The sequence below is a fragment of the Lemur catta genome, chromosome 19 (assembly GCF_020740605.2).
Source record: "Lemur catta isolate mLemCat1 chromosome 19, mLemCat1.pri, whole genome shotgun sequence".
NCBI classification, from domain to species: Eukaryota; Metazoa; Chordata; class Mammalia; order Primates; family Lemuridae; genus Lemur; species Lemur catta.
The window spans coordinates 17260343-17272624 of record NC_059146.1 but is presented as its reverse complement, the minus strand read 5'-3'; the positions used below and the strand labels follow the sequence as shown (position 1 = coordinate 17272624).

At 47.2% G+C, this 12282-nt stretch overlaps 1 protein-coding gene across 5 annotated transcripts in view; it reads right to left on the bottom strand.

The window, feature by feature from the left end:
- Window positions 1-12282, bottom strand: part of SEPTIN11 (septin 11) — a 105126-nt gene that overhangs the window by 79003 nt on the left and 13841 nt on the right. The window contains exon 1 of one of the 5 annotated variants that reach the window (XM_045532870.1): window positions 7066-7290. The exons of the other annotated variants lie outside the window; for them this stretch is intronic. Within the exon in view, the coding sequence (XP_045388826.1) occupies window positions 7066-7092 (27 nt within the window). The 5' untranslated portion in view covers window positions 7093-7290. Of the gene's footprint in view, window positions 1-7065; window positions 7291-12282 lie in introns of those variants that run through there. 5 annotated transcript variants of the gene reach the window in all.

Here is a 12282-nt window from a genome sequence, read left to right as displayed (position 1 = left end):
ATACACCCCATTCTACCATGTCCAGCCGGAATCAGAGTAGGCCAAACAGAGTAAGAAAAATCATTGCAGACAGGGAGACAATTTAAAAAATAAAGACCCTCGGCTTCACAGTAAATTCCCGGACTAGGATGCAGTGGTCAATTGTTATTATTCAAAACATTCACTTCCTCATCCCATGGCTTTACCAAGCCTTCACCTTCACCTGCCACTTTTTGCAGGAGGATTATCTATCCCCATCCCATTGAATTTAGGAGTGGCCATTTAATTTGACCAATAAAACTTGTGTGCAAGCAACCCATAGAAGTGCTTGAAATTCTCCCTCATCCTGGCTCCTTAGAGACATGCAGCACGGAGCAGACCTCAGAGGATGCAACAGACAGGAACCCAGAGCGAGAAATAAACCTTTGCTGTGTAAGCCACCAAAACATGGGGCCAATTTGTCACCTCAACCTTCCTGAGCATAACTGACTCAATCAGATGGTAGGTCTGTGTGTGTGTTGGTCAAGGAGCCTTTGATTCCAAAGCCTGGCTTTCTCCCACTAACCGGCTGTGCCAGATTAGGTAAGTGACAACTTCTTCATGCCTCAGTTTCCTTGTCTATATTACTTCTCAGGCATTTTGTGAGGATAAAATGAGATGATTGTCTTAACAGTAATTTGAATAAATTTAAAAATCAAGAGGCTGAACAGGCTTCCTGTGCACGGAGGCTTTTGGTCAAGCCTTTTTTTTTTTCCCCTTAAACAGTGAGTCCGACTAAACCTGGCGGGTACTCTGTGAGATTCACAAAATCTATACTTGTATGAAAACAGTACTCACAGAGATGAGATGAATGAAAAAGGCATTGAGTCTTACAGAAACCCTGGCTTTTATTAATAACGGACTTTTCTCCTATTCTCATAGGATCCAATGAGTTTTTAATTTCCTTTTTGGACAACACTGAGGGCCACGTGAAGTCCAAGGTGGGAGGAGTCCACCCTCCCCTGTTCCCCCGGCCCCTCCTGTCAGGACTCAGTTGCTTCAGGTCTAAGAAAATAAGAACTTCTAGTTCTGTACCCGAGGAAGGGCTCAGTGCATAAGACTGGACAGAGGAAGACCTATTGTTGTCATATGTCGTCACTGGATCCCTCCTTCTCTGTGTCCTTCCTCAGTCTTCATTTCCTCCATTCTTTAAAGGCTCAATTTGGGCATGGAAGGAATCAACTCCCCCATCCTTTCTATCTTTCCTCTACTGAATCCTTAAGAATTAGTAGTACTCTGCAGATTTTCAGTGTCTTCCAGCAACTGAATTTAAGGATCTGAGATAGCTTAAGTTAGGGGCAAAGAGTGGACAGAATATAAAGCATTTAAAGAGCTATATGGTAAATACAGGTCTATAAAGAATGCACTGAGGCTGGGAGCGGTGGCTCACGACTGTAATCCTAGCACTCTGGGAGACCGAGGCAGGAGGATCACTTGAGGTCAGGAGTTCAAGACCAGCCTGAGCAAGAGTGAGACCCCATCTCTACTAAAAATAGAAAAATTAGCCGGGCATGGTGGCACACACCTGTAGTCCCAGCTACTCAGGAGGCTGAGGCAGGAGAATTGCTTAAGCCCAGGAGTTTGAGGTTGCTGTGAGCTAGGCTGACACCAAGGCACTCTAGCCTGGGCAACAGAGCCAGACTTTGTCTCAAAAAAAAAGGAGGTAAATTTTATGCTATATTTTATATGTATATATATTTTTTTAATTTCCTTTTTGCACAATTAAAACAATGCAAAAAAAAAAAAGAAAAAGAAAGGTGGCAAAAACAAAACTCCTACTCGTCAGATACCAAAGGTGTTCCTTTGGGAATATGTCATCTTTCCTACCTCGCTACCTGAGTCTGTTCCCTCTCTCAACATATCACACTCCGTCCCACGCTGTCACCATTCAGCAGGTGGACAGATGTGTCCACACAACTGGACTGCCTGCATCATTTGGCTTGAGCACTGTACTTCGCACTCACTGGCACCAGTCTTAAAAGAAGGTGGCTCTAGTCCCCTGGCTTTAGTCATACCAGGGAACAGACTCCTGATTTCTATCTCAGACCAGGCCTGAGATGACACAAATTTTATTTTAGATCACCCAGAAAATTCTTTTTAGAAGTCTGCCTGTATCACCTTAGCCAATTATTGTTTTTATGTTCGACAGCAGCTGCATTCATGGGCTGCCAGCAGGGTCTGAGTGGGTCAGGGGAGTTATTGTTTAGCTGGAAGAGAGTTTTCTGTCAATCTAGATTTAAAACAAAACAAAACAAAACAAAGCGGGTATCGATTATACTGTAAAGTAGATCTCCTTGGAAAAAAGAACAGAAGTTTCAGGTCTGCTGGGTTTTGTTTAAATAAATGGTTCAGCTTTGCTGATCCCAGTTGAGATAACTCTAGCTAAGACTATGAAAGACAGATCCCAACAAAATGATAAAATTCGAAAGCAGCCTCTGTCCCCAACCAAGTCTAAGGCCCTATAAAGAAAAGTACAGGCACAGAAAACTCTGTATCCTGCTCCAGAGTCTAAACCCAATGATCAGTATCAGCATGGCATCATCAGTGGATACAGTATAAACATTTGGTCTTTTGGCAATCAATCCAAGTAGGCCATCCAAATTATGGAAATAGCAGAGTCCCAAAATCATTCGTTCCTTTGTCTGGACACAGACATAGAGTGGCCCATGCCCAAATACTAAGTAACCATTTCCTCCACTATCAGAGTGTTCAAATGGTCAGACTGGGCCAATCCAGGCACACAGTTTGATTTCTAAGTAGCAGTTTGTAGAAGGTAGATTGTATTTGTGGATGTAAACCTCAAAAAGTTGATGAAAATACACTAACAACCTAAGAACTATTTTATCAGTATGGTAGAATATGGGTAGTTTCGTTCTTTTAATCAATTCCTGAGTCTATTTTTCATTGTAATGAAGACACATCATTTTTTTTTTTTTTTTGAGAGAGAGAGTCTCACTCTGTTCCCCGGCCTAGAGTGCCATGGCGTCAGCCTAGCTCACAGCAACCTCAAACTCCTGGGCTCAGGTGAGCCTTCTGCCTCAGCCTCCCGAGTAGCTGGGACTACAGGCATGCACCACCATGGCCGGCTAATTTTTTTGTATATATTTTAGTTGTTTGGCTAATTTCTTTCTATTTTTAGTAGAGATGGGGTCTTGCTCTTGCTCAGGCTGGTCTCGAACTCCTGAGCTCAAACGATCCGCCCACCTCGGCCTCCCAGAGTGCTAGGATTACAGGCGTGAGCCACCACGCCCGACCAAGATACATCATTTTTAAAGAAGATCATTTTAAAAGATTAAAAAAATTAATCTACAGCTTTCAAAAGATTTAAAAAAGCAGGACTACTATATCTTAAACACTTCTTGCATTCCTTAGTAATTGCTTGTAGAGCCTCAATGTGTATAATTTAAATCACTGACTAAAGAGTTCTAATTTTTAAAAACCACCCATAGATGACAGCCCCCTTTATCATCTAGATGGCCCTCCCCTGGACCTTTTTCAGTGCCACTAATCTTTCTCCAGGGACACCAGCCAGAACCTTCCATCTGGGGCTACATCCTCAAGTCACAGACATGGCAATTTTATAACAAGGGAAAATATCATTTGATTGGCAGTACTCACCACCCCCACCACTGTGCCCCCACCCTAAAACAGACCTTATCTTTAATAATTGTCTGTAATTATCTCCAGACAGATGAGATCCTTGAATCATAATTGTCGACTCATTAATAGGCACATAACTCCCCTTCTCCCTCAGTGGTTTACAGAGTCCACAGAGATTTGTCACTTTAATACACACGGACACTAAATCTCTCAGAAAATAAAAGCTCCAGGTAAGAAGGCAATTTCTCTCTTGTCCACTGCTGTATCCCCAACACTTAGAGCAGTACCGCGCACACAGTTAGGTGCTCAATAAATAGTGTTAAATGAGCAAATGGTGAACTTGGCTTTCCATTTCTTTTGGCTCAACAGATAAAAGAGCATTAAGTGCATTTCTTGAAGGATATCATAGAGAAGTCACCACTGGAAAAGTTTAAACACAAACCTTTTGTTAGGGATAAAGTAAGAAATATTTCTGCACTGAGGAGAAGGCTAAACCAAATGACCCCTAAAGTTCTTCTCAACTCTTTAGAATCTATAACTTAATGAACACCATACCTTAAGAGAGAATGAATCAGCTACATAAAGCCTGATTCCCAGGTAGAGTAAATTACAACGTTCTGTTTAAAATAAAAGTAATAGCTGCCCTGGGACTTGGATGCAAAAATAGTAATTCATCCAAAATGTAGACACATCGGGGGTGCTCTTGCTAATCATCAGTTACTCTCTTGGAACAGCAGACAGACATGCTTCAGGGTCTTCTCAAGGCCAAGCCGTAAAATCATCAATGGGGAAATGGAAGGCTAGGCACAGAGATTAAAACGGAAATAAACAGTATCACGCTAAACTGAAGCTTTTGTTTTCAGTCAACAACAAATCCACTTAAGAAACATATCTGAATTTAGCCTTGGGTTTCAATCATCACTGAATATAACCACTTCATAAGACACAAAAAAATGCTGCAATTGACATGTGAGCATTTTTGCCCATTAAAATGTCATATTTACCCGGGATATAACACTAAGATGTTCCAATTCAAGAAGGTCTAAAATTGAGGGCAAGTTATTCAGATTAAATTCTTCTTCAAGTTGGATGGGAGAAGCTATTTGTAGGGAAAGAAGACATGCTCCTGTTTTCCTAAACAACTTCTAAAAAAATCTAACTCTAAGGGAGTAACCAGGGAAACTCCATTCACACACATAAATCAACTTCGGAGTGGGTTTGGACAATCTTTCCCATTCATTGGCTTTGTTTTGAAGACATAACTGCAGAGACCACCCTTAAGACAATAACTCAATGAACAAAGTGAAACAGTTCAACAATTCCCTAGAAATGTGATTACACATTTTCTATAGTATATTAAAAGACTTTTCAACTTTGTAGTCAATTCCTGATCACCCATACAACTCAGAAAAAAAAAAGTCTTCTGTTTTTAAATCATAATTCTAATGACAACAGGGAATGTGCGGAAAGAAGTTACCTCCTCTGTACACATATATTTAAAAAAAAAATCTCTATTATCTGAAGAGGGAGGTTTTACACAAGAATTCTGTGGGATTAAGCTCACATATGGTTGGCAGACCTGGTGTTGGATGTGATTATGGCCACACAACTAAATCTTAAATCCACATGCTGTTCCTAATTAGCTGATACAGATGAACTAATTTATAGAAAATGTGCAGCAAATTATTTCTTCCATCTCTCCCATCCCTCAAGAATGCACCAGTAATAGATGTTTCTGAAAAAGACACATACTCCACAAAATATTTGCATTCCTAGACGCTTGCCAATTTATCTAAAGCAGATATTGTTATTTCAGTTCTCTGAATCTGTGCCCTGCTAATAAGTACAGGGAGAGGAGAGGGTTGGGGAGAGTAATTTAACCAGATAAAACTGGACCTCAATAGACTTCCACTTCCTTACCAGAAAGATAAGAGGATTAGCCCAGAACTATAAGAATTCCCTCAGTAACAAAAATCTATGACCACTAATTATCAAGAGCGCAATTTGTGTGCAAGAGGAGACCAGAATTCTTAAGACTATGTCATTAAATAGTAGAGTTTAAAAGGCCTAAAGACACAGTTACACTTCGATATGACCGCTGCACATTTTCTGACCATCGTGGAAAAAAGATATTTGAAAACACCGCGGCAACCAAACCTCGAAACCGAATTAGAAAACGCAGAGGGACCCCGCGAACTTCCCGCGGGGGCGTGGGGTGCAGAAGGCGCGCGTATCTGGGGAGGAGTTAGGCGGCGAGAGACGGAAGAGCTTTGCATTTCTGGGGGTTTAGAGCTTCCAGCATCCCCGTGCGACTTTTGTCTATCACCACAAACTCTCCCAAGCCACCACCTGCAGCTGTACAGCTGCGGGGAGGGGAAGAAGAGAAAAGGAACAAGAGGAGGTGGTAGGCCGGGAAGGACCTCGCCCGAGGCGTCCCCAAAGCCGGCGAGGCGAAAGTGGACTCGGAACAACGACAAAGAAAGGGGGAAAGAGAAAGAGGACTCCGCCTTTCCCACCCGGCTCGGCTCCTTTCTATAAAAAGGAAAGGCCGCCGCCGCCCCTTCCCTCTGCCCTTCACACAGGGATGCGGAGCAGCCAGGGAACCGCACCCTCGAAGTCCCGCTCCCTTCCGCGGGGACCCGAGTCGGGACCCGGCCCCGCACTCCAGCAGGCGCGGCCCGGGCCCAGCCCGGCGCCCCCCCGGCCCCCGAACCCCGCGCGAGGGGACTGTCCTCCCTCGCTTCCCCCTCCCTCCCTGCCTTCCTCTTCCTCGCGTCCCCGCCTCCTCGGACCGCCGCCCCCGGCCTTCCAGCCGCAGAACATTTCCATACTTCCACCCACCCCGACAAGGGAGCCTTTTGAAAACTTTGTGTATCCAGGGCTTTGTCCACATCCTGGGCAGGGCCCGGTCACCCCCGTGGGTGCCTGGGGGTGTCCGGGATCTCACAATGCGCTGGGGAAGCCACCACGGAAATCCCACCCCTTTGACCCGCGTCTACAGCCGTGTGACACACGGCGTTCCCGCTCACAATTCCCGTGCCCCGGTCGCCCCCCGGCGCGGGGGAGCCCGAGGAGAGCCCCGCACCCCGCGCCTCTGTCGACTGTCACGGGGTAAAGGTGTGCGCGGGCAGAGGGAGGCAGCTGGGAAACGCCGCGGCTAACAGAATCCTTTTAAAGGGAACACAGGAAAGGGGTCCTTCCTTCCACGTCCCCCGAAAAGGGGCGCGACGAGGCGCTACACTGTTGCATCACGTAGTAACTGAGCCTCCGGGTCCTCAGCCTCCCCTCAGCCCCAGACGCGCGCCCAAATCCACGCACACGCCCGCAGCCGGCGACGCCAGGGTCCCCTGCCCGGCTGCCCGTAGCCCCCGCCGGCCCCCGCCCCGAAACCGAGACCCCCCGGCTGCGGAGGAGCCGCGGGCAGGGAGGCGAGGCCCCAGCACTCACGGACGGTCTCCCCACGGCCACGGCCATCGCGGCTGCGGCTCCCGCTCCGGCTGCGCCCCGGTGCTCTCCGCCGACTCCGGCCGCCGCCAGCGCTCAGGCTCCGCTCGCCTCCCCCGCGCCTCCCTCGCGGCTGCGCCCTGCTCGCGCCCGGGCCCCGCTCGCAGCCAGCGGCATCTGCGTCCTCCCCGCCGCCCCTCCCGCTTTATCAGAGCAACATGGCCACCCGCCTGGAAGGGACCATTCGCTTCCCCGGGAAGGGGGGTGAGCTGCGCGCCCGGGCGCAGGCGGTGGGAGGGAGCACGGTGGGCGGGTTCCGAGCTGGGGCTGCCGGCCCCGGCCGCGGGGCTCGACCTCCCGGGATTTAGCCGCCGCCTCCAGGCGACCCTCTCCGGCGCCACGGAGATGCCCCCAGCCTAAGCGCCGGCTGCCATCCCCCGCTCCACCACGTGCCGGAATCCGAGTAAAAGCCCGGGCGCGGAGGTCCCAGCCCTGAGTCCCCTCCACGCGCTTTGCGAAGCCGGTGGCTGGGGCGGCTGCAGAGGGCCTGAAGGCAGGCTGGGAGAAGACAGGACACAGGGACAGCATCTCCCAGGAAGTTGGCCCCAAACTGGCACGCCCTGCCCGGAGGAACGGGCTTGGAAGGGGATGCAGGCCACCAGGGCCAGCGGGGGGCGACCGAGGTGGGGCTGGGCGGGCCCCTCCACCAGTCTGGGAGAGACCAAAAGACAGGCAGCTGGAAGCTGTCACTGTAGCGGGCGGCCGGGCAGGGGACCGCATTGGAGAGGAAAAGGGTGTAGTACTTGGGCGGCGGACGACCCAACACTGCCTGCTCCGGAGGTAATAGAGCAAAACGCCTCCGCTGAAGAATTAAAGCGGCTATTGCCGGCTCTAGCGCGGAGGAACCGAGGCCTCCCCCGGTGTAACCGCAGAGGTCACACGTGGGGGATCAGCCGATTTTATTCAGTCGCTAGAGACCGACCCATTGGCCCCGAGGCGTGAGCGCTGGGGCGCGGCGACGGGGGCCTGGCCGTGGCGCCGGCGGGTGACTGGGGCGCGGACACGTGGAGCTGGGAACTCCTCTGTCGTGAGGAAGGACGTTTTCCCAGCAGATGTTGGGGTGTTCACTGCGGGTCTGTGGGGCGAGCGGACTGGCGGGGTCCGGGTGCGTGCCGGGTGGTGTGTCAGATGCGCTGCAGACTCCCGCATCTCCTCGTGGCCAGAGAGGGGGACCCACGACCGCAAGGTGATTGGGGATAACGACCGGATGTGGCGGGGAACCGGTAAGATGGAGGCACAAGGAAAGTGGTGAGGGCGGTGATCAACTCACGGGATTGCGCCCGCGGGGAAAACCCAGCCTACTGAATTAAGTACAAGACAAACCCACCTCTTTAAACTGGGGCGCCCCAGAGTCTGGCCTGAGCCTTCAAACTGCCAGGTTTTGGGGGGCCTTGAATCTGCCCTTCCCGCTGTCCGCCTCTGGTGGGCCTCGGGATTCGAACCCCGGCAGCCTTTGGCTAAGGGCGAATAGTCTCCTGGCGCAGGTTGGCGGCCGCGGAGCAGACGCCGCGAGGGGCTCAAGGCCACCCAGGCTGAGTCCCGTCGGCGGGACAGCGGAGGGACAGCCTGAGAACAGAGTACGACGAGGGGAAAGGCGAGGGGCGCTCACGTGGGGCCTGCGCACCCTGTAGGCAGACCCCGACCTGCAGAGCACCAGCCTCTTCAGTTTCATCAATTGCTGCCCTCTAGACTTCAAAACTTTTGAGAATAGGGACCACCATTTTATGGCAAACATACAGTAGGCTCTCAGTAAGAGCTGAATTAAGATTGCATGTGAATGGGTGCTGTGCAAAGGGAGGGGAAAGACAGAAATACTTTTCTTCTGCAGCTGTGGCATATGGACATTTTGTTGTTTCTCCCCTAGGAAAGAGGAGCCGGCGAAACTGCCCATGGACGAGAGGCCTCAGGGAAGCCTAGAAAAGACGGCTCCACACTGCACACAGGACGTAAGGGCGACGGCAAAGGAGCTCTCCACTCGGTGTTATATTGACCAGACTGCAGAACTGATTTTATTTTATTTATTTGTTCATTGATTCAAATTTTTATTTTTTTAAATTTATTTTGTCAGTGCTTATGCTGTAAACGCAGCTGATTAGAAGAATATGAATCCCCCACCTTGGTGGGTATGTTGGTTCATTCTAAAGTCACTTACTCCAACATCTCATGTGAGAAGTGAGGATGCTACAGGGGTAGTCTGGCACTGCTTGAGTGTAGGAGCCTTAGAGGGAGCATGGTAGAGTGGGGAGAATACGGCACTTCCGCTACAGATCACCACTTATTAGCTTTGTTACATCCAGCAAGTTAGACTTTCTTCATTCCATTTTTTTTTCCCTATTGTAACAGCCCGTCTTGATGGAGGGCGTATTCTGTTTGCCAGATCCACTCTCCATCCTGCTCTCTGCCCCTGGGAGCCTGAACTCAATGGCCTTTCTTTCCGTCTGGCTTCCAGTTGAGTTCAGGCAATGGGGAGCAACAGCAGAACAGAGCGAGGAGTATGAGTATTCATGCCCCAGGCTCCCTCCATACGGTACCCTGGCAGGCTGGCTGCATCCTGAACCAAAGGTCAGTTACTTCCCTAGGATGACCTGGAGTAAGCCCCCTATGGTTTCCCCACATTTTGCCCACACCTTGATAAATAGTCTTTTGCACTAAATTCTATTCAAATTATCCAGTAGGAATGCACCGTCTCATTTCTGCTGGGACCTTAGCAGTCCTTCCCAGAATTGTTTTGAGAATTAACTGAGAACACTTGGTTATATTATTATTAGAATGACCTATAATTTATTGTCCAAACTTTGAAACTTCTGAGATTGAAAAAGGGGATTGGTGATGTTAATAACCACACTAAGACAATAAGAAAAAACCAGGACCTCTGATAACCTGTTCTACGGTGAGCGGGTCTATGTAGACCTACCACTAAAGGAAACAAAATAAAACTTGAGTTTTATCTTTTGTTTGTGATCCGATAGCATTATATCATCAGCACCAAGCAGTAGCTTTCATCCTTTCTTGTTCACCCGGTGTGGCAAGTACTACTTGAAAAATAAAGACAATTTAAAATTTTCCTGGTATTCTCCTTAAAGGCAAAAATTATGTAAGCCTGCAAGGAAATTTCCATCTTTGTAGGCTTGTGCAACTCTTTAAAGCATGCTCTTTTAAAATCTGATCACAGCAAGCAGCATTCTGTGAAGTGACATGCTCCTTGGAGTATGGTGACTTGGCCTGCTGGCCACTCTCCTTGGCAGGCAGCCCTGGAGCTGGTCATTCCCCCAGGCTCTGGCACTGCCCCTTCTCAGATAATTCCTTTCTCCCTCTGGTCACTCATTGCAGTGACAGTTATTATTCCTTTTCATGAGCCTAGAAAATTTATGTAGTTGAAGTCCCTTTGAATTATAGATACTGACTTATAAGACAATCATACATACCTGTGTATTCTGACAGCGATATCCCTTCTACCGTCTCACCTTTTTCTCATCCTGTTCACCATCGTTCTACCCTTATCAGTTTCTACCAGCTGAATAACTCTGTAATGCAGGAGTTCCTCTGCACCCTTCTCTCTCTTATTGTAGACCCGTTCCTTTTGAATGAGGTAAAACTTTTTTTTTAACTTCTTTCAGTCATAAATTCCTTGCTACCTCAAGTACCAATATCTGTTGGATTATGTTCATTTTGTTAATTTTGCCAAGCTCAATTTGCTTTGCGCCTAGTTCTCCCTTTCTAACCTAAGATTTTGGAAGTCATCAGCATTATATTTCAAGTTACTTCTGTTAGTTTCATTTAGTCCCACCTGGATCAGCAGAAGTGGCTATTGATTGGTTGGCGTGATGAATTTTGAGCTACCTCCTTACTCATCAGCCGTGGAAAACGTGGGCTTGGGAGTTAGGATGCTTGGGTTCGTGTTCCTACACTGCCAAACATCATAAGCTATGCATTTTTTAAAGTTGATGTATTTGTTTAGGTATAGACTAAGTTGCTATAATAGAGATACCCCAAAACTCATTGGCTCAAGAAAGATGTTTCTTTCTCATTAAATAGCCCAGGGTTGGCTATTTAACAGCCCAGAGAAACCTGGCAGCTGTGCTTCCTGAGGTCATCAGGGATCCATGTTCCTTTTTGTTCCATTAACTCCTGATTGTTACATCATCTACTCTGATCAAGACTGGTTCACCAGCACCATATCCATATTCTAGCCCAGAGAAAGGGTGAAGAGGAGGAGGTAGAAGGATGTCGATTTCCTTTTAAGGCATTGACATGGGAATAACCTAAGTCACCTGTGCTCACAGCCCATCAGCAAAAACTCACCTGAATGTACTTAGCTGCAAGGGAGGCCAAGATATGCCCTACTAAAGGTCAGGGGTTGGAAGGGGAAGAGTCCTACTTATAAAAGGAAGGAGTGGGGAGGGGAGGAGTCAGCAGCCTCAGGTAATATATTCACATGGTTAAATAATAATAATATAAAATGGTATCAAATGAGGTTTCTTACCCTATTCACCTTTTCAGTCCTCACCCCTCTCATCAAGAGGTAAATACTTTATTAGTGTCTCATGTATCTTTCCAGAATTTTCTTAAGCAACTTTAAATATGTATTCTTATTTCCTACCCTACCCTATGTTTTACATAAAAGAAAAACATACTATGTATATGATTCTGTACCTTGTTTTTTTAACTTATATTTTGCAGTTCCTTTTATATCAGCACATAGTTATCATCCTCATTCTTTTATACAGCTGCCCAGTATTCCTAAGGATGTATCATTGATAAAGTCTTATTGATAAATTCAGAGTTATTCCCAATTTTTTACCATTACAAACAATGCTACAATAATAACTTTGTGGTTGTCATTTTGAACTAGTGAAAGTATATCTATCTGCAAGATACAGTTCTAGAAATGGGATTAGCCAATCACATGATATTGAGCCAATCTTTTGATCTCTGAGTCCTTTTTTTTTTTACTAATGAAATGAAGCTCATACTCAGCTCAGAAAGGGTCATTATGATAATGAAATAACCATACAAAAATTATTGTACAGCAATATAAAAAACAAAATAGGAGTAAATTTATCAAAATATATGCAATATCTATACTCTAAAAACTATAAAACTCTGTTGAGAGAAACCTTTAGAAACCTAAATTAATCCATGATCATGGATTGGAAGACT